General features: G+C 48.8%; 1 protein-coding gene across 2 annotated transcripts in view; it reads left to right on the top strand.

Moving 5' to 3' along the window:
• GCKR (glucokinase regulator) overlaps positions 1–23,679 on the top strand; it is a 125,932-nt gene that overhangs the window by 89,027 nt on the left and 13,226 nt on the right. For both annotated transcript variants that reach the window (XM_063914927.1, XM_063914928.1), the window contains exons 17-19: positions 850–933; positions 2,079–2,228; positions 2,306–2,440. In XM_063914927.1, the coding sequence (XP_063770997.1) occupies positions 850–933; positions 2,079–2,228; positions 2,306–2,440 (369 nt within the window). The remainder of the gene's footprint in view (positions 1–849; positions 934–2,078; positions 2,229–2,305; positions 2,441–23,679) is intronic.

Below are 23,679 nucleotides of genomic sequence, written 5' to 3'. Positions count from 1 at the left end.
GGACATTGTGTGATGACGTCACAGGGGTGAGATAATGATATTTATGTCACCTGTCCTGTATAATCCTCCGCCTGAGACTAGGCCACTCCATTACTGAGAAGGACATTGTGTGATGACGTCACAGGGGTGAAATAATGATATTTATGTCACCTGTCCTGTATAATCCTCCTCCTGAGACTAGGCTGCCCCATTACTGAGAAGGACCTTGTGTGATGACGTCACAGGGGTGAGATAATGATATTTCTGTCACCTGTCCTGTATAATCCTCCTCCTGAGACTAGGCCACCCCATTACTGAGAAGGACATTGTGTGATGACATCACAGGGGTGATGTACGGATATATATGTCACTTGTCCTGTATAATCCTCCGCCTGAAACTAGGCCATTACTGAGAAGGACATTGTGTGATGAAGTCACAGGGGTGAGATACGGATATATATGTCACCTGTCCTGTATAATCCTCCTCCTGAGACTAGGCCACCCCATTACTGAGAAGGACATTGTGTGATGACGTCACATGGGTGAGATAATGATATTTATGTCACCTGTCCTGTATAATCCTCCTCCTGAGACTAGGCCACCCCATTACTGAGAAGGACATTGAGTGATGACGTCACAGGGGTGAGATAATGATATTTATGTCACCTGTCCTGTATAATCCTCCTCCTGAGACTAGGCCACCCCATTACTGAGAAGGACATTGTGTGATGACATCACAGGGGTGATGTATGGATATATATGTCACCTGTCCTGTATAATCCTCCTCCTGAGACTAGGCCACCCCATTACTGAGAAGGACCTTGTCTGTACTGTACATTCATTATTTAAATCCAGTTTTCTTTCTTGTAGAACTCAACCAAAAACCTCATCCCAAACATCATGGGCATCACCTGGCCAATCCTATTCCTGGAGTACGAGGGAGCCTTCATCCAGGTGCATTTCTTTGTCTGTCCTTTGCTAGTGGTGTCACTGCATTATAACGGAGCTGTCGCTGGTCCCCGGGGATCCAGTCCATGTAGAGACACAGCGGATGAAGACGGCTTCTTGTAGCAGCCCCATAGGTAGCAAGTGGCAGCAGCAGGTACCAGACAAGGAGGGTGACGGCGAGCGCGCGGAAACACGAGCAGTAACCAGACCTATGGCAGCCCAGAAGACATGAGGCCCAACACGTGGGATTCTCCTGTCCTAGTCATAGACAGCCTCCGGGCTGCCCAGTGCTGGGTTGGTGCAGTCCTAGGCTTGGTGAGAGGACTGAATATAAAATATACTGTACATGCACCCGCTCCCTCTAAATAGCAACGTGGTTTATCCTGTGCAAAACGGCAATGATCAAATGTGGCACCTGTGCCCACTGTGCCACCTGATCTCATGCTGTGTGCTGTGCTGGGCCAGGATAAACACAGATACAACGTAAGTACAGGGCATCCATTAGTGGTAATACCGTGGTACATGATGCAACATCTGCTCGGAATGATGTCATGCAGGCGGCGGAGGACTGGAAGGTTATTGGCGTTTCTGTGGATAGTAGGGAGGAGGCTTACAGGCCGCCTAGAGAAGAGACATGTTCCTTGGCTGTACACAATGAGTGGGTGTAGCAAGCAGTTTATTATGTAACATTATTACAGTAAGTGCTACAACGCCTAAGTCACGTTGCAATCACTAGAAACAGCAGACATTGCGCCCCCTCTCGTGAGGGCACCTGAAGCTTCTCAGGAGAGCACTGAGCATGTTCCTGCCAGTACATGGGAGGGTCCTGCTCTCACTAACGCTCCCCGGACGATGGGTGACCGCATACTGCCATGCGATAGGGGGATACCAGGAAATACTAGTATAGAGGTAGGAGTGTTGTACTGTCCGGCTGTGATATGTGAACTTTGTGATGGAGAGACAATGGGGGGAATTCAATTGTTTGAAAAGTTGGTTCGGTGTCTGTTTTTTCCTGTCTATTATATAGGAAAAAAATAGACACCCAACTGACTTTTCAAACAATTGAATACCCCCCAGTGTGTCTATTAATGTCCCTGTTATAGAATATTCCACCACTCCGGGTATCTAACGCGTATATTACCCCCTGGCAGAAGTTCCAGAGGGAGCTGAGCTGCAAGTGGATCCTGAACACAGTGACCAGCGGCTCCTATGTCCTCAAGGGGCAGATTTACCGCAATTTTATGGTGGACTTCAGAGTCAGCAATTCCAAGCACTTCCAGAGAGCGGTGTCTGTGCTGCAGGTGAGGCTGCGGGGTGGCGGCACGCACACGTGTGTTGTCTCTCATCCCACTAACACGTATGTATCCCTGTCACACAGCGGCTGACAGGGCACCCCCCGGCCCGGTGCACAGAAGTGCTCCTCCAATCCATTCATGGGGAACCGGTCCTGACGGAGCAGACAAAGAACGCAGAGGTTTCAAAGCACGTGCAGGTGGCTTCCTGTAAGGACAAAGTAAGTGCGGGCGGGGGCACGGTTTCTAGGTTCCCCAGGCAAAGCTACACAATACTGCCCCTGCTGCCCCCCAATACTCCCCGCCCCAACCCCTCACATACACACCATAGTGCACACATAATGCAACTTGCAGCTGAAAAAGCCACAATTCTATATACACGTTCATACGTATAAGGAACAAAATATCAATATATGTAAAGCAGAGCTGATATTTCTTCACACCCTGACAGTAACATTATATTTTATGCACATAATACAGTCCTTTTCAATTTCATTGCATTATGGTCCAGGGGCCGGATGTACTGAAGTCTGAAGCAGCGGCAGGTGCGGGTTCCCGGCCAAACTCGGATGTTTTTTCACAGCGGCAATCATCTACAAAGTATACTTAAGCCTTGTACAGGATTGGCGCTTTAATAAAAATGTCCAAGTTCAGCCAGGAACCCGCATCTGCGGCCAACTCGGACTTTATAACATCCAGCCCAAGGTTTTTAATATTATTGCCCCGTTAAATTCAGCAACAGAAACCACTTAAAACAAGACAAAAGCAAAGAAACTAAGAAACAGTGGTATAATCTCCGTGCGCCCACTTCAGCAGCCGGTAATTGCACAAGAAAAGTGCTCACACCCGATTTCCTCAAAAACATCAATTTAAAAACAGTTTCTGTAGCAAACACAGAAGCTTGAAGTTGCCCTTAGCAACACCTCCCGTAGGTCTTTTCTTTCCAATGTATCCTCCTTCTTCCTCTCATCCAGCGATGGAGATATGGAGGGAACGCAGTGAGATCTTTGTGTGATAGATGTATATAGTAACCAGGCACATCAGGTGGGTCATTGTCCTCCTGGTGCAGAGAACCTCTCCCACTTTCTTTCCTCTGGTAACCCATGGCAGAGGAGATATGTACAGCAAAGAAAAACCTTATTTTATACCAAGGACATATGAAGCAGCATTGTTAGTCCATATGAAATGGAGGGACTCATAAGAGAGGTGGACTTGTAGTCCATTACCCCCCTCCAATAGTGTCACCTCCAGGTAACCAGTGGACTCCCTCATATAGGCCTTTTGATCCTTGAAGTATCTTTGTCAAGGTGTAGGAGGAGTCCATGTGTGGTGCCTTACCCCACTTATGACGTGAGCCAACGACAATGACATCTCATTAATGTCCCCACTAACGATTTCCAAATGTTCAATTAAATAAAAGTTTCGTAATGCCGATCCCTGGCCGTTAAGGGATGTCCCCATTAATTTCCTCCTTTGTGATGGCCAAGATGGAGCTTCTGGTCAATCCTGATCAATAGACGTGAACAGTGGTAACTTTATCCATTCCGCCTTCCACTACCAAGATGGCCGCCGCTACCCTTCCAGTCCGCCTCCAGCAATGATATTCCGCGATCTCCATCTGGCTTTTTATCGTGGTAGAGACCAAATTCATCCAGGCTAAAGGACCTCTGACATCACAACCACATGACCTGGCACAACAGGGGGGGTGGGGGGGGGCAAGATCAGAAGATGGGACCCAAAATGTACCCTTACAGGGCTGCTACACTCACCATCAGGTAACTAACGGGAATATATGTTTACATGGATAGTGAAACTGCTACCCCACCAACCTTGCTCCTCCGCTTGCCGTCGCGAGTCACATGATTGTGACATCAGAGGTCCCTTAGCCCACTTGGCTTTAGCATCCACCTTCTTATCATATTCATGGCTACAGCTATGTCTCAAGTCCTGTGTCTGGAGGATACCTTTCCATCTGTCCCCATTGACGATTGCGCAAGCGTATACATATACCTATATAGTACACTCACTGGGGCCGATTCAATTGTTGGTCTCCTCAGCTGCCACTAGATGGCGCCCAATGGAGCAATTCAATTGTTTCTCCGTTCAGGCGTGCATGCAGTTGGGGGAGACACATTTCACAGCCTCCTGAGGTGTGAGCTAAAATATGCGCAAACAGGAGTTTGAGTGCTGTTACCATGTACTTTAAATGGTTTTATCCACTTTGCGCAGGTAAACGAGGTACTAATTGGTGTGCATACAGGGCATCCACGCCCAAAGGGGGCAATAATTGAATAGCCCCGGTGGGTGCCCACAAACAATTGAATTGGCCTCACTTCTAGCAATTTGCCAGAGTAGAGAATTTTCGGAAATGCGGCTGATGACACATATGACCCTACTGTCAGTATGTCTGGCTCCACTACTCACAGCCTCCATTATACACCTACGATTGTAGAGACAGTCAGCAGGAAACTATCACTCAATCACTGGAGGAACCCACTTGTGAGCAGTGAGTGACACAGGAGTAGGGGTGCATGAAGGTCCCCTAGGCCCAGCATCAAAATCATTGTGTTGTGGCAGACCTGCCTACTCCCTGGAATGGCCGGAGGTGATTCTGGCCTCCCAAAAGAGTATTCAAGCCTCCCAGAGCTGCCCTTGTCTGCCAGGGCTCCAGCTGGAGTTTTGAGGTCAGGTACTGTACACACGGGGCTCCAGTTGGAGATGTGAGGTCAGGTACTGTACACACGGGGCTCCAGTTGGAGATGTGAGGTCAGGTACTGTACACACGGGGCTCCAGTTGGAGATGTGAGGTCAGGTACTGTACACACGGGGCTCCAGTTGGAGATGTGAGGCCAGGTACTGTACACACAGGGCCCCAGTTGGAGACGTGAGGCCAGGTACTGTACACACAGGGCTCCAGTAGGAGATGTGAGGCCGGGTACTGTACACACGGGGCTCCAGTTGGAGATGTGAGGTCAGGTACTGTACACATGGGGCTCCAGTTGGAGATGTGAGGCCAGGTACTGTACACACGGGGCTCCAGTAGGAGATGTGAGGCCAGGTACTGTACACACGGGGCTCCAGTAGGAGATGTGAGGCCAGGTACTGTACACATGGGGCTCCATTAGGAGATGTGAGGCCAGGTACTGTACACACAGGGCTCCAGTTGGAGGTGTGAGGTCAGGTACTGTACACACGGGGCTCCAGTAGGAGATGTGAGGCCAGGTACTGTACACACAGGGCTCCAGTTGGAGATGTGAGGTCAGGTACGGTACACATGGGGCTCCAGTTGGAGATGTAGTTCAGGTACTGTACACACAGGGCCCCAGTTGGAGATGTGAGGCCAGGTACTGTACACACGGGGCCCCAGTTGGAGATGTGAGGCCAGGTACTGTACACACAGGGCCCCAGTTGGAGATGTGAGGCCAGGTACTGTACACACAGGGCCCCAGTAGGAGATGTGAGGCCAGGTACTGTACACACAGGGCTCCAGTTGGAGATGTGAGGCCAGGTACTGTACACACGGGGCTCCAGTTGGAGATGTAGTTCAGGTACTGTACACACAGGGCCCCAGTTGGAGATGTGAGGCCAGGTACTGTACACACGGGGCTCCAGTTGGAGATGTGAGGCCAGGTACTGTACACACGGGGCCCCAGTTGGAGATGTGAGGCCAGGTACTGTACACACAGGGCCCCAGTTGGAGATGTGAGGCCAGGTACTGTACACACAGGGCCCCAGTAGGAGATGTGAGGCCAGGTACTGTACACACGGGGCTCCAGCTGGAGATGTAGTTCAGGTACTGTACACACAGGGCCCCAGTTGGAGATGTGAGGCCAGGTACTGTACACACGGGGCTCCAGTTGGAGATGTGAGGTCAGGTACTGTACACACGGGGCTCCAGTTGGAGATGTGAGGCCAGGTACTGTACACACGGGGCCCCAGTTGGAGATGTGAGGCCAGGTACTGTACACACGGGGCTCCAGTAGGAGATGTGAGGCCAGGTACTGTACACACAGGGCCCCAGTTGGAGATGTGAGGTCAGGTACTGTACACACGGGGCTCCAGTAGGAGATGTGAGGCCAGGTACTGTACACACGGGGCCCCAGTTGGAGATGTGAGGCCAGGTACTGTACACACGGGGCCCCAGTTGGAGATGTGAGGCCAGGTACTGTACACACGGGGCTCCAGTAGGAGATGTGAGGCCAGGTACTGTACACACAGGGCCCCAGTTGGAGATGTGAGGTCAGGTACTGTACACACGGGGCTCCAGTAGGAGATGTGAGGCCAGGTACTGTACACACAGGGCTCCAGTAAGAGATGTGAGGCCAGGTACTGTCAGGGCCGGTGCAAGGTTTCAAGACACCCTAGGCAAAGCTACACAATACCGCCCCTACTCCCCCCAATACCCTCTGTCCCGCCACTTACATACATAATTGACTTCTTTAAATTTTATATTCATTTTTAGATTTACGAACAAAATAAATCTAAAAATAAAAACACTATAAAAAGTAATAACAATAACACTGTCTGCAGGACCACCATATAATACTAAGAGCATTTTAATGACCGCCAGACAATACAGAGAGCATTTTGGTGACCATCAAACAATACGCAGAGCATTTTAGTTACTGACAGACAATACAAAGACCATTTTTAATGGCTGCCAGACCATACGACGAGCATTGTAGTGACGCCAGACAATCCGAAGAGCAGATAAGTAAACACCAGACAATACAGAGAGCATTACTGTGACCGACATACAATAAAGACCGCATTTTAGTGACTGCCCCACAATACTGAATATATAAAAATGGACATAATTCTCAGAGTGAGGGGCAATCTATAAAACATCCCTGGATTGTGACAGGAGAGGTAATGCCCTATATGTCATTAGTGATCCTAAATATATAACATGATGATGACATAGATTAGTTGGCCACTGGTTACTACTACTTGGGCCTCATAAACACTTATCTCTCTTGCAATAATTCATCTCACAAAAGTTAGTGGCCCTCATTCCGAGTTGTTCGCTCGCTAGCTGCTTTTAGCAGCATTGCACACGCTAAGCCGCCGCCTACTGGGAGTGAATCTTAGCTTTGCAGAATTGCGAACGAAAGATTAGCAGAATTGCGAATAGAATAGCGATTAGAAATTTCTTTGTAGTTTCCGAGTAGCTTGAGACTTACTCTGTCACTGCGATCAGTTCAGTCAGTTTCGTTCCTGGTTTGACGTCACAAACACACCCAGCGTTCGCCCAGACACTCCCACGTTTCTCCAGCCACTCCCGCATTTTTTCCAGAAACGGCAGCGTTTTTTCACACACACCCATAAAACGGTCAGTTTCCGCCCAGAAACACCCACTTCCTGTCAATCACACTACGATCACCAGAACGATGAAAATTCTTCGTTACGCCGTGAGTAAAATACCAAACTTTTTTGCTAATTTACTTGGTGCAGACGCACTGCGAACATTGCGCATGCGCAGTTTGCGACTTATTGCACCGATGCGAAGAAAAAGAACGAGCGAACAATTCCGAATGAGGGCCCGTGTGCAGACTCTTAGAGGCCGAGTCAATTGTTTTGGGCATCTAAAAATCCCATTTAAATGGGACTCTTTAGACGTCCAAACAGTTGTCACTATTCAGTTGTGTTTGGACACCCATGCACTTCGCACATGTTGCGCCAAATAGACCGGGTTTAGACACCTAAACGCATCTAAACTCCCTGCTTTGGGCGTCCAAAGTGCTGTCTTGACATAAATTTTTTCTCGCACCTCAGGAGGCAGCGAGAAAAAAATGTCAGAACCGCGGCTACAGTGCGCCTAAATGGAGCAACAATTAAATTGCTCCGTTATGCCACCCCAGCCCCCCCCCCCTCTCCCCCCCAGTGAAAGCCATAAGGAAAAACAATTGAATCGGCCCTGATGTGATGTGCAGACTTAATGATCCCCCACATCCTTTAAATATTTCTCTCTCACCCCCACCCTTTATGCAGTATATTAAATGAAGCTCTCACCCCCACACTATAACAAATATTGAATGATTTTCTCCCCCTATTCTGATCTCTGAGCTGGCTTGCGGGTCCCAACACGGTCAGGCAGATTCAGAATCCAACTCCAGTCTCTCAAGTCTCGCACCCCGTCTCCTTCTTGTGGGATGAGATGTTATGACGTCTCATACCCCAGTGCAGTAGCGCAGCGCCATCACTGGTCCTGCCGAAGGAGGGGAACAAGCAGGGCAGTGGGTATATACACACAGGTGCAGGAGTTGGAGATGATTATACTGCTCATATATATATTAGAGATGTGCACCGGAAATTTTTCGGATTTTGTGTTTTGGTTTTGGGTTCGGTTCCGCGGCCGTGTTTTGGGTTCGAACGCGTTTTGGCAAAACCTCACCGAATTTTTTTTGTCGGATTCGGGTGTGTTTTGGATTCAGGTGTTTTTTTCAAAAAACCCTAAAAAACAGCCTAAATCATAGAATTTGGGGGTCATTTTGATACCAAAGTATTATTAACCTCAATAACCATAATTTCCACTCATTTTCAGTCTATTCTGAACACCTCACACCTCACAATATTATTTTTAGTCATAAAATTTGCACCGAGGTCGCTGGATGACTAAGCTCAGCGACCCAAGTGGCCGACACAAACACCTGGCCCATCTAGGAGTGGCACTGCAGTGTCACGCAGGATGGCCCTTCCAAAAAACACTCCCCAAACAGCACATGACGCAAAGAAAAAAAGAGGCGCAATGAGGTAGCTGTGTGACTAAGCTCAGCGACCCAAGTGGCCGACACAAACACCTGGCTCATCTAGGAGTGTCACTGCAGTGTCAGGCAGGATGGCCCTTCCAAAAAATACTCCCCAAACAGCACATGACGCAAAGAAGAAAAAAAAGAGGCGCAATGAGGTAGCTGTGTGAGTAAGCTAAGCGACCCTAGTGGCCGACACAAACACCTGGCCCATCTAGGAGTGGCACTGCAGTGTCACGCAGGATGGCCCTTCCAAAAAACACTCCCCAAACAGCACATGACGCAAAGAAGAAAAAAAAGAGGCGCAATAAGGGAGCTGTGTGACTAAGCTCAGCGACCCAAATGGCCGACACAAACACCTGGCCCATCTAGGAGTGGCACTGCAGTGTCAGGCAGGATGGCCCTTCCAAAAAATACTCCCCAAACAGCACATGACGCAAAGAAAAAAAGAGGCGCAATGACGTAGCTGTGTGACTAAGTTCAGCGACCCAAGTGGCCGACACAAACACCGGGCCCATCTAGGAGTGGCACTGCAGTGTCACGCAGGATGGCCCTTCCAAAAAACACTCCCCAAACAGCACATGACGCAAAGAAGAAAAAAAAGAGGCGCAATGAGGGAGCTGTGTGACTAAGCTCAGCGACCCAAGTGGCCGACACAAACACCTGGCCCATCTAGGAGTGGCACTGCAGTGTCAGGCAGGATGGCCCTTCCAAAAAATACTCCCCAAACAGCACATGACGCAAAGAAAAAAAGAGGCACAATGAGGTAGCTGTGTGACTAAGCTCAGCGACCCAAGTGGCCGACACAAACACCTGGCCCATCTAGGAGTGGCACTGCAGTGTCAGGCAGGCTGGCCCTTCCAAAAAACACTCCCCCAAACAGCACATGACGCAAAGAAAAATGAAAGAAAAAAGAGGTGCAAGATGGAATTGTCCTTGGGCACTCCCACCCACCCTTATGTTGTATAAACAGGACATGCACACTTTAACCAACCCATCATTTCAGTGACAGGGTCTGCCACACGACTGTGACTGAAATGACGGGTTGGTTTGGACCCCCACCAAAAAAGAAGCAATTAATCTCTCCTTGCACAAACTGGCTCTACAGAGGCAAGATGTCCACATCATCATCATCCTCCGATTCATCACCGTGTACATCCCCCTCCTCACAGATTATCAATTCGTCCCCACTGGAATCCACCATCACAGCTCCCTGTGTACTTTGTGGAGGCAATTGCTGTTGGTGAATGTCTCCATGGAGGAATTGATTATAATTCATTTTAATGAACATCATCTTCTCCACATTTTCTGGAAGTAACCTCGTACGCCGATTGCTGACAAGGTGAGCGGCGGAACTAAACACTCTTTCGGAGTACACACTTGTGGGAGGGCAACTTAGGTAGAATAAAGCCAGTTTGTGCAAGGGCCTCCAAATTGCCTCTTTTTCCTGCCAGTATACGTACGGACTGTCTGACGTGCCTACTTGGATGCGGTCACTCATATAATCCTCCACCATTCTTTCAATGGGGAGAGAATCATATGCAGTGACAGTAGACGACATGTCCGTAATCGTTGGCAGGTCCTTCAGTCCGGACCAGATGTCAGCATCAGCAGTCGCTCCAGACTGCCCTGCATCACCGCCAGCGGGTGGGCTCGGAATTCTGAGCCTTTTCCTCGCACCCCCAGTTGCGGGAGAATGTGAAGGAGGAGATGTTGACAGGTCGCGTTCCGCTTGACTTGACAATTTTCTCACCAGCAGTTCTTTGAACCCCTGCAGACTTGTGTCTGCCGGAAAGAGAGATCCAAGGTAGGTTTTAAATCTAGGATCGAGCACGGTGGCCAAAATGTAGTGCTCTGATTTCAACAGATTGACCACCCGTGAATCCTTGTTAAGCGAATTAAGGGATCCATCCACAAGTCCCACATGCCTAGCGGAATCACTCTGTGTTAGCTCCTCCTTCAATGTCTCCAGCTTCTTCTGCAAAAGCCTGATGAGGGGAATGACCTGACTCAGGCTGGCAGTGTCTGAACTGACTTCACGTGTGGCAAGTTCAAAAGGTTGCAGAACCTTGCACAACGTTGAAATAATTTTCCACTGCGCTTGAGACAGGTGCATTCCACCTCCTATATCGTGCTCAGTTGTATAGGCTTGAATGGCCTTTTGCTGCTCCTCCAACCTCTGAAGCATATAGAGGGTTGAATTCCACCTCGTTACCACTTCTTGCTTCAGATGATGGCAGGGCAGGTTCAGGCGTTTTTGGTGTTGCTCCAGTCTTCTGTACGTGGTGCCTGTACGCCGAAAGTGTCCCGCAATTCTTCTGGCCACCGACAACATCTCTTGCACGCCCCTCTCGTTTTTTAAATAATTCTGCACCACCAAATTCAAGGTATGTGCAAAACATGGGACGTGCTGGAATTTGCCCATATTTAATGCACACACAATATTGCTGGCGTTGTCCGATGCCACAAATCCACAGGAGAGTGCAATTGGGGTAAGCCATTCTGCGATGATCTTCCTCAGTTGCCGTAAGAGGTTTTTAGCTGTGTGCGTATTCTGGAAAGCGGTGATACAAAGCGTAGCCTGCCTAGGAAAGAGTTGGCGTTTGCGAGATGCTGCTACTGGTGCCGCCGCTGCTGTTCTTGCGGCGGGAGTCCATACATCTACCCAGAGGGCTGTCACAGTCATATAGTCCTGAGTCTGCCCTGCTCCACTTGTCCACATGTCCGTGGTTAAGTGGACATTGGGTACAACTGCATTTTTTAGGACACTGGTGAGTCTTTTTCTCAGGACAGGTGACATATATATCATTATCTCACCCCTGTGACGTCATCACACAATGTCCTTCTCAGTAATGGGGTGGTCCAGTCTCAGGCGGAGGATTATACAGGACAGGTGACATATATATCCGTATCTCACCCCTGTGACGTCATCACACAATGTCCTTCTCAGTAATGGGGTGGCCAAGTCTCAGGAGGAGGATTATACAGGACAGGTGACATATATATCCATATCTCACCCCTGTGACGTCATCATCCATATCTCACCCCTGTGACGTCATCACACAATGTCCTTCTCAGTAATGGGGTGGCCCAGTCTCAGGAGGAGGATTATACAGGACAGGTGACATATATATCCGTATCTCACCCCTGTGACGTCATCACACAATGTCCTTCTCAGTAATGGGGCAGCCTAGTCTCAGGCGGAGGGTTATACAGGACAGGTGACATATATATCCGTACATCACCCCTGTGACGTCATCACACAATGTCTTTCTCAATAATGGCCTAGTTTCAGGCGGAGGGTTATACAGGACAGGTGACATATATATCCGTATCTCACCCCTGTGACGTCATCACACAATGTCCTTCTCAATAATGGCCTAGTTTCAGGCGGAGGGTTATACAGGACAGGTGACATATATATCCGTATCTCACCCCTGTGACGTCATCACACAATGTCCTTCTCAATAATGGCCTAGTTTTAGGCGGAGGATTATACAGGACAGGTGACATAAATATCATTATCTCGCCCCTGTGACGTCATCACACAATGTCCTTCTCAGTAATGGGGCAGCCTAGTTTCAGGCGGAGGGTTATACAGGACAGGTGACATATATATCCGTATCTCACCCCTGTGATGTCATCACACAATGTCCTTCTCAGTAATGGGGCAGCCTAGTCTCAGGAGGAGGATTATACAGGACAGGTGACATATATATCCGTATCTCACCCCTGTGACGTCATCACACAATGTCCTTCTCAGTAATGGGGTGGTCTAGTCTCAGGCGGAGGGATGGGCAGTACGTAGACCTTAGTGCTCTATGTGCTGCCATAGGGTACACGTATACTATATATAAATATTCATGTAACCTAGACCAACTAAGTCACCCTCTATGACCTCTGACCTAAGTGGCAATCATCAACAAGTGGCATCAAACACTCTGACCCACAGTAAGAGGCGTCTCACCGGCAGGTATTGTCCCGCTGTGGCGTGGGAGATGGCATGGATGTTAGTGGTCTTCTCTTTCACTAGTTCCATCAGCTTCTCCACCTCACCGAGGTCATCTGAGAATGGAAGGAGGCACCAAGTTATATGTAATACAGACTTTGCTGATCCCTATAGTGTGTGGTCACATGACTACAGCCCTGATCCCTATAGTGTGTGGTCACATGACTACAGCCCTGATCCCTATAGTGTGTGGTCACATGACTACAGCCCTGATCCCTATAGTGTGTGGTCACATGACTACATCCCTGATCCCTATAGTGTGACATGACATCACATGACTACAGAACTGATCCCTACGGTGGGTTATTACATCATACGAGTACAGATGTAATCCCATGGTCAGTGCTTGGTGCTCCCTGGCCCTAGTGTAGTTGGTGCACCTACCCGCTGCTACTCTGAGCATAAAGGCGCGTTACATGACATACATACTTACTATGGGGCAATTACAGAGCTACTAAGACGCCATTTTCAGACACCTGACCGCAACCTGTGACTGTAGTTCCCCCAGTTACACAGGTAAGTGCTTAGTAGGAGCTTCATAGTGGGAACTGGGCCGACAGAGGGGTTCCTTGCCACCGGGTAGCAGGAGGATATATAACCCTCAGTGAGGAGCATATAGATGAGAAAGTACTTTGTGTGGCCACTTACCGCAGGGCTAGAAAACCCTCAGTTACATCACACTGATGACACCGCCATTAGTGTATCAGTCAAAGCGATAAAATGTCCTATCTCTGGCGACAACGCCCAGCAACCACCTACAAGATGTGACCGCCTAAGTGTGATTGGCTGCTGTGTCAGGTCATGTGATGGAACGTCAGACGGTCACTCACCATCCAGGGTAAACATGAAGAGGACGGTGTCCGTCTCTGAGAGCGATGGCAGGACGCTCCTCACAAAGTCTTCATGAGAGACGCCGAACTCTGACCCCTGCAATAACAGGCATTATACCATGAGACGGTCGCCGACCGCAGGGAGCATAAGAGCGACTCCAGGACTTGCTGATCCACACCAGGAATTCCTCAGACCAGTATCATACTCTTATTATCATTACAGGGTAACTGCGGGGAGGGCGGCCCCCCCGTCACCGATATTACTCTTATTATCATTACAGGGTAACTGCAGGGGAGGGCGGCCCCCCCGTCACCGATATTACTCTTATTATCATTACAGGGTAACTGCAGGGGAGGGCGGCCCCCCCGTCACCGATATTACTCTTATTATCATTACAGGGTAACTGCAGGGGAGGGCGGCCCCCCCGTCACCGATATTACTCTTATTATCATTACAGGGTAACTGCAGGGGAGGGCGGCCCCCCCGTCACCGATATTACTCTTATTATCATTACAGGGTAACTGCAGGGGAGGGCGGCCCCCCCGTCACCGATATTACTCTTATTATCATTACAGGGTAACTGCGGGGAAGGGCGGCCCCCCATCACCTATATTACTCTTATTATCATTACAGGGTAACTGCAGGGGAGGGCGGCCCCCCCGTCACCGATATTACTCTTATTATCATTACAGGGTAACTGCAGGGGAGGGCGGCCCCCCGTCACCGATATTACTCTTATTATCATTACAGGGTAACTGCGGGGAAGGGCGGCCCCCCCGTCACCGATATTACTCTTATTATCATTACAGGGTAACTGCGGGGAAGGGCGGCCCCCCGTCACCGATATTACTCTTATTATCATTACAGGGTAACTGCAGGGAAGGGCGGCCCCCCGTCACCGATATTACTCTTATTATCATTACAGGGTAACTGCAGGGGAGGGCGGCCCCCCCGTCACCGATATTACTCTTATTATCATTACAGGGTAACTGCAGGGGGGAGGGCGGCCCCCCCGTCACCGATATCACTCTTATTATCATTATAGGGTAACTGCGGGGGAGGGCGGCCCCCCCGTCACCGATATTACTCTTATTATCATTACAGGGTAACTGCAGGGGAGGGCGCTCCCCCGTCACCGATATTACTCTTATTATCATTACAGGGTAACTGCAGGGGAGGGCGGCCCCCCCGTCACCGATATTACTCTTATTATCATTACAGGGTAACTGCAGGGGAGGGCGCTCCCCCGTCACCGATATTACTCTTATTATTATTACAGGGTAACTGCAGGGGAGGGCGGCCCCCCCGTGACCGATATTACTCTTATTATCATTACAGGGTAACTGCAGGGGAGGGCGGCCCCCCCGTCACCGATATTACTCTTATTATCATTACAGGGTAACTGCAGGGGAGGGCGGCCCCCCCGTCACCGATATTACTCTTATTATCATTACAGGGTAACTGCAGGGGAGGGCGGCCCCCCCGTCACCGATATTACTCTTATTATCATTACAGGGTAACTGCGGGGGAGGGCGGCCCCCCGTCACCGATATTACTCTTATTATCATTACAGGGTAACTGCAGGGGAGGGCGGCTCCCCGTCACCGATATTACTCTTATTATCATTACAGGGTAACTGCAGGGGAGGGCGGCCCCCCCGTCACCGATATTACTCTTATTATCATTACAGGGTAACTGCGGGGGAGGGTGGCCCCCCGTCATCGATATTACTCTTATTATCATTACAGGGTAACTGCTGCACTGTACACAATTGTGCCCCTGATTGTCTGGAGCCGTATAGGTGTGGAGCCTGCGCTACTGCCCTAAATACTAGAGATGAGCGCCGGAAATTTTTCGGGTTTTGTGTTTTGGTTTTGGGTTCGGTTCCGCGGCCGTGTTTTGGGTTCGACCGCGTTTTGGCAAAACCTCACCGAATTTTTTTTGTCGGATTCGGGTGTGTTTTGGATTCGGGTGTTTTTTTCAAAAAACACTAAAATACAGCTTAAATCATAGAATTTGGGGGTCATTTTGATCCCAAAGTATTATTAACCTCAAAAACCATAATTTACACTCATTTTCAGTCTATTCTGAATACCTCACACCTCACAATACTATTTTTAGTCCTAAAATTTGCACCTAGGTCGCTGGATGACTAAGCTAAGCGACCCTAGTGGCCGACACAAACACCGGGCCCATCTAGGAGTGTCACTGCAGTGTCACGCAGGATGTCCCTTCCAAAAAACCCTCCCCAAACAGCACATGACGCAAAGAAAAAAAGAGGCGCAATGAGGTAGCTGTGTGAGTAAGATAAGCGACCCTAGTGGCCGACACAAACACCGGGCCCATCTAGGAGTGTCACTGCAGTGTCACGCAGGATGTCCCTTCCAAAAAACCCTCCCCAAACAGCACATGACGCAAAGAAAAAAAGAGGCGCAATGAGGTAGCTGTGTGAGTAAGATAAGCGACCCTAGTGGCCGACACAAACACCGGGCCCATCTAGGAGTGTCACTGCAGTGTCACGCAGGATGTCCCTTCCAAAAAACCCTCCCCAAACAGCACATGATGCAAAGAAAAAAAGAGGCGCAATGAGGTAGCTGTGTGAGTAAGATAAGCGACCCTAGTGGCCGACACAAACACCGGGCCCATCTAGGAGTGTCACTGCAGTGTCACGCAGGATGTCCCTTCCAAAAAACCCTCCCCAAACAGCACATGACGCAAAGAAAAAAAGAGGCGCAATGAGGTAGCTGTGTGAGTAAGATAAGCGACCCTAGTGGCCGACACAAACACCGGGCTCATCTAGGAGTGTCACTGCAGTGTCAGGCAGGATGGCCCTTCCAAAAAATACTCCCCAAACAGCACATGACGCAAAGAAGAAAAAAAAGAGGCGCAATGAGGTAGCTGTGTGAGTAAGCTAAGCGACCCTAGTGGCCGACACAAACACCTGGCCCATCTAGGAGTGGCACTGCAGTGTCACGCAGGATGGCCCTTCCAAAAAACACTCCCCAAACAGCACATGACGCAAAGAAGAAAAAAAAGAGGCGCAATAAGGGAGCTGTGTGACTAAGCTCAGCGACCCAAATGGCCGACACAAACACCTGGCCCATCTAGGAGTGGCACTGCAGTGTCAGGCAGGATGGCCCTTCCAAAAAATACTCCCCAAACAGCACATGACGCAAAGAAAAAAAGAGGCGCAATGACGTAGCTGTGTGACTAAGTTCAGCGACCCAAGTGGCCGACACAAACACCGGGCCCATCTAGGAGTGGCACTGCAGTGTCACGCAGGATGGCCCTTCCAAAAAACACTCCCCAAACAGCACATGACGCAAAGAAGAAAAAAAAGAGGCGCAATGAGGGAGCTGTGTGACTAAGCTCAGCGACCCAAGTGGCCGACACAAACACCTGGCCCATCTAGGAGTGGCACTGCAGTGTCAGGCAGGATGGCCCTTCCAAAAAATACTCCCCAAACAGCACATGACGCAAAGAAAAAAAGAGGCACAATGAGGTAGCTGTGTGACTAAGCTCAGCGACCCAAGTGGCCGACACAAACACCTGGCCCATCTAGGAGTGGCACTGCAGTGTCAGGCAGGCTGGCCCTTCCAAAAAACACTCCCCCAAACAGCACATGACGCAAAGAAAAATGAAAGAAAAAAGAGGTGCAAGATGGAATTGTCCTTGGGCACTCCCACCCACCCTTATGTTGTATAAACAGGACATGCACACTTTAACCAACCCATCATTTCAGTGACAGGGTCTGCCACACGACTGTGACTGAAATGACGGGTTGGTTTGGACCCCCACCAAAAAAGAAGCAATTAATCTCTCCTTGCACAAACTGGCTCTACAGAGGCAAGATGTCCACATCATCATCATCCTCCGATTCATCACCGTGTACATCCCCCTCCTCACAGATTATCAATTCGTCCCCACTGGAATCCACCATCACAGCTCCCTGTGTACTTTGTGGAGGCAATTGCTGTTGGTGAATGTCTCCATGGAGGAATTGATTATAATTCATTTTAATGAACATCATCTTCTCCACATTTTCTGGAAGTAACCTCGTACGCCGATTGCTGACAAGGTGAGCGGCGGAACTAAACACTCTTTCGGAGTACACACTTGTGGGAGGGCAACTTAGGTAGAATAAAGCCAGTTTGTGCAAGGGCCTCCAAATTGCCTCTTTTTCCTGCCAGTATACGTACGGACTGTCTGACGTGCCTACTTGGATGCGGTCACTCATATAATCCTCCACCATTCTTTCAATGGGGAGAGAATCATATGCAGTGACAGTAGACGACATGTCCGTAATCGTTGGCAGGTCCTTCAGTCCGGACCAGATGTCAGCATCAGCAGTCGCTCCAGACTGCCCTGCATCACCGCCAGCGGGTGGGCTCGGAATTCTGAGCCTTTTCCTCGCACCCCCAGTTGCGGGAGAATGTGAAGGAGGAGATGTTGACAGGTCGCGTTCCGCTTGACTTGACAATTTTCTCACCAGCAGTTCTTTGAACCCCTGCAGACTTGTGTCTGCCGGAAAGAGAGATCCAAGGTAGGTTTTAAATCTAGGATCGAGCACGGTGGCCAAAATGTAGTGCTCTGATTTCAACAGATTGACCACCCGTGAATCCTTGTTAAGCGAATTAAGGGATCCATCCACAAGTCCCACATGCCTAGCGGAATCACTCTGTGTTAGCTCCTCCTTCAATGTCTCCAGCTTCTTCTGCAAAAGCCTGATGAGGGGAATGACCTGACTCAGGCTGGCAGTGTCTGAACTGACTTCACGTGTGGCAAGTTCAAAAGGTTGCAGAACCTTGCACAACGTTGAAATAATTTTCCACTGCGCTTGAGACAGGTGCATTCCACCTCCTATATCGTGCTCAGTTGTATAGGCTTGAATGGCCTTTTGCTGCTCCTCCAACCTCTGAAGCATATAGAGGGTTGAATTCCACCTCGTTACCACTTCTTGCTTCAGATGATGGCAGGGCAGGTTCAGGCGTTTTTGGTGTTGCTCCAGTCTTCTGTACGTGGTGCCTGTACGCCGAAAGTGTCCCGCAATTCTTCTGGCCACCGACAACATCTCTTGCACGCCCCTCTCGTTTTTTAAATAATTCTGCACCACCAAATTCAAGGTATGTGCAAAACATGGGACGTGCTGGAATTTGCCCATATTTAATGCACACACAATATTGCTGGCGTTGTCCGATGCCACAAATCCACAGGAGAGTGCAATTGGGGTAAGCCATTCTGCGATGATCTTCCTCAGTTGCCGTAAGAGGTTTTTAGCTGTGTGCGTATTCTGGAAAGCGGTGATACAAAGCGTAGCCTGCCTAGGAAAGAGTTGGCGTTTGCGAGATGCTGCTACTGGTGCCGCCGCTGCTGTTCTTGCGGCGGGAGTCCATACATCTACCCAGAGGGCTGTCACAGTCATATAGTCCTGAGTCTGCCCTGCTCCACTTGTCCACATGTCCGTGGTTAAGTGGACATTGGGTACAACTGCATTTTTTAGGACACTGGTGAGTCTTTTTCTGAGGTCTGTGTACATTTTCGGTATCGCCTGCCTAGAGAAATGGAACCTAGATGGTATTTGGTACCGGGGACACAGTACCTCCAACAAGTCTCTAGTTGCCTCTGCAGTAATGATGGATACCGGAACCACGTTAGTCAACCACCCAGGATGCCAAGGCCTCAGTTATCCGCTTTGCAGCAGGATGACTGCTGTGATATTTCATCTTCCTCGCAAAGGACTGTTGGACAGTCAATTGCTTGGTGGAAGTAGTAAAAGTGGTCTTACGACTTCCCCTCTGGGATGACCATCGACTCCCAGCAGCAACAACAGCAGCGCCAGCAGCAGTAGGCGTTACATGCAAGGATGCATCGGAGGAATCCCAGGCAGGAGAGGAATCGTCAGAATTGCCAGTGACATGGCCTGCAGGACTATTGGCATTCCTGGGGAAGGAGGAAATTGACACTGAGGGAGTTGGTGGGGTGGTTTGCATGAGCTTGGTTACAAGAGGAAGGGATTTACTGGTCAGTGGACTGCTTCCGCTGTTGCCCAAAGTTTTTGAACTTGTCACTGACTTATGATGAATGCGCTGCAGGTGACGTATAAGGGAGGATGTTCCGAGGTGGTTAACGTCCTTACCCCTACTTATTACAGCTTGACAAAGGCAACACACGGCTTGACAAATGTTGTCCGCATTTCTGTTGAAATACTTCCACACCGAAGAGCTGATTTTTTTGGTATTTTCACCAGGCAAGTCAATATCCATATTCCTCCCACGGACAACAGGTGTCTCCCCGGGTGCCTGACTTAAACAAACCACCTCACCATCAGAATCCTCCTGGTCAATTTCCTCCCCAGCGCCAGCAACACCCATATCCTCCTCATCCTGGTGTACTTCAACACTGACATCTTCAATCTGACTATCAGGAACTGGACTGCGGGTGCTCCTTCCAGCACTTGCAGGGGGCGTGCAAATGGTGGAAGGCGCATGCTCTTCACGTCCAGTGTTGGGAAGGTCAGGCATCGCAACCGACACAATTGGACTCTCCTTGTGGATTTGGGATTTCGAAGAACGCACAGTTCTTTGCTGTGCTTTTGCCAGCTTAAGTCTTTTCATTTTTCTAGCGAGAGGCTGAGTGCTTCCATCCTCATGTGAAGCTGAACCACTAGCCATGAACATAGGCTAGGGCCTCAGCCGTTCCTTGCCACTCCGTGTGGTAAATGGCATATTGGCAAGTTTACACTTCTCCTCCGACGATTTTATTTTAGATTTTTGAGTCCTTTTTTTACTGATATTTTGTGTTTTGGATTTTACATGCTCTGTACTATGACATTGGGCATCGCCCTTGGCAGACGACGTTGATGGCATTTAATCGTCTCGGCCATGACTAGTGGCAGCAGCTTCAGCACGAGGTGGAAGTGGATCTTGATCTTTCCCTATTTTTGGAACCTCAACATTTTTGTCCTCCATATTTTAATAGGCACAACTAAAAGGCACCTCAGGTAAACAATGGAGATGGATGGATACTAGTATACTTATGGATGACGAGCGACTGCCGACACAGAGGTAGCTACAGCCGTGGACTACTGTACTGCGTCTGCTAGTATAGACTGGATGATAATGATATAAAAAATATATATATATCACTACTGCAGGACAGGTATATATTGTATAATGACGGACCTGCTGGACACTGTCAGCACTGCAGACTCCTAAACTACTAGTATGAAGAAGATAGAAAAAAAAAAAACCACCACAGGTAGGTATACAATTATGGACGAGCGACTGCCGACACAGAGGTAGCTACAGCCGTGGACTACCGTACTGCGCGTCTGCTAGTATAGACTGGATGATAATGATATAAAAAATATATATATATCACTACTGCAGGACAGGTATATATTGTATAATGACGGACCTGTTGGACACTGTCAGCACTGCAGACTCCTAAACTACTAGTATGAAGAAGATAGAAAAAAAAAAAACCACCACAGGTAGGTATACAATTATGGACGAGCGACTGCCGACACAGAGATAGCTACAGCCGTGGACTACCGTACTGCGCGTCTGCTAGTATAGACTGGATGATAATTATATAAAAAATATATATATATCACTACTGCAGGACAGGTATATATTGTATAATGACGGACCTGCTGGACACTGTCAGCACTGCAGACTCCTAAACTACTAGTATCAAGAAGATAGAAAAAAAAAACACACCACAGGTAGGTATACAATTATGGACGAGCGACTGCCGACACAGAGGTAGCTACAGCCGTGGACTACCGTACTGCGCGTCTGCTAGTATAGACTGGATGATAATGATATAAAAAATATATATATATCACTACTGCAGGACAGGTATATATTGTATAATGACAGACCTGCTGGACACTGTCAGCACTGCAGACTCCTCAACTACTAGTATCAAGAAGATAGAAAAAAAAAAACCACCACAGGTAGGTATACAATTATGGACGAGCGACTGCCGACACAGAGGTAGCTACAGCCGTGGACTACCGTACTGCGCATCTGCTAGTATAGACTGGATGATAATGATATAAAAAATATATATATATCACTACTGCAGGACAGGTATATATTGTATAATGACGGACCTGCTGGACACTGTCAGCACTGCAGACTCCTAAACTACTAGTATGAAGAAGATAGAAATATAATGAATGACGGACCTGCTGGACACTGTCAGCAGAATGCGTTTATAGAATGAAAAAAAAAAACACCACACGAGTGTTTAACTTTTTCAGGCAGACAATATACTGGTGGTCACTGCTGGTCAGTCACACTGGCACTCTGGCAGCAAAAGTGTGCACTGTTAAATATGTACTCCTGCTATAACTGCTCCCCAGTCTCCCCCACAATTAAGCTGTGTGAGCAGTGAGCACTACTCAGCACAGTCAGATATACATAGATGATATTATCATGCAGCACACTGAGGCTGAGCACAGATATGGTATGTGACTGTGTATCGTTTTTTTTCAGGCAGAGAACGGATTATATTAAATAATAAATAAAACTGGTGGTCACTAGTATAACTATCAGCAAAACTCTGCACTCTCTGAGTACTCCTAATGCTCCAGTAAATCAAGTGTCTCACTCTCTATCTGAACGGAGAGGACGCCAGCCACGTCCTCTCCCTATCAATCTCAATGCACGTGTGAAAATGGCGGCGACGCGCGTCTCCTTATATAGAATCCGAGTCTCGCGATAGAATACGAGCCTCGCGAGAATCCGACAGCGGGATGATGACGTTCGGGCGCGCTCGGGTTAGCCGAGCAAGGCGGGAAGATCCGAGTCTGCCTCGGACCCGTGTAAAAAGCGTGAAGTTCGGGGGGGTTCGGATTCCGAGGAACCGAACCCGCTCATCTCTAATATATATATATATATATATATATATATATATATATATATACGCAGTATGGGTCCAACACTCCTATGCAAATTGCATCACAAAAATGTGCTCTGGTGCCTTCCTGACAGGCCTAGGCAGCCTGTACATACACAGAAATCCACAGAAGGCGGCACTCAGGATACTGTAGAGTAGGTGAAGAAAGCTGTGCTATTTATTATCAACGTTTCGGGGCCCGTCTTCAGGGTGTGTGTCCTATAGAAACCAGCAATGACCAGCACTCCTTACTTTGTGAAAATAATTGCCCCGGTGCCTTCCAGTGGGTTGTGCACACAAATTTGCAAAGGTAATGGTGGCACTCGCGGGTCTTGCAGCGTAAAACTTTGATTACAGCAATCAGGCGACTTCAAGCTAGTCTTGAAGTCGCCTGACTTCTGTAATCAAAGTTTTACGCTGCAAGACCTGCGAATGCCACCATTACCTTTGCAAATTTGTATATATATTTTATAAATACACATATGCATATATACATGAATTATATGACTATAAAAACCCAGAGCATAAACTCCAAATTTAATTGGTTACAGAAAAAATAATAATATTACAGCCTGTCTTACTTACTTTTGCTGATGGCAAACACAGGCTGTGATGAGACATGCACACAACAGGAGAGATCCTAAACTTTACTTTCTAGATCACTCTCCTCTGAATACACTACCTCAAGGCAATAACAGGGATCCCACCTCCTCCCTGCATCTTGCGCCCCAGCCAATCAGAAAGCCGCGGCTGGAGGCAGCTTGTTACTATTGGACAGGATGGTCAGTTGCTCGGCAGTAGCAGCCAATCTTATGGCCAGCGGGAGCCGTAAGCACTGAGTGTACGGCGGATCAGATCTGCGGCGCGGGGGGGGGGGGGGGGGGGGGGCGGCGGCGGCGGCGAACATGAAATATAGTGGGGGGATGCAACCGCTGGGTGAGGGGTGTATTCGCGCACGCGGGAT

This window comes from Pseudophryne corroboree, chromosome 4 (assembly GCF_028390025.1).
Source record: "Pseudophryne corroboree isolate aPseCor3 chromosome 4, aPseCor3.hap2, whole genome shotgun sequence".
Classification (NCBI taxonomy): domain Eukaryota; kingdom Metazoa; phylum Chordata; class Amphibia; order Anura; family Myobatrachidae; genus Pseudophryne; species Pseudophryne corroboree.
Note: the sequence above shows the minus strand (reverse complement) of the source record. Positions and strands in the feature narration are given on the sequence as shown.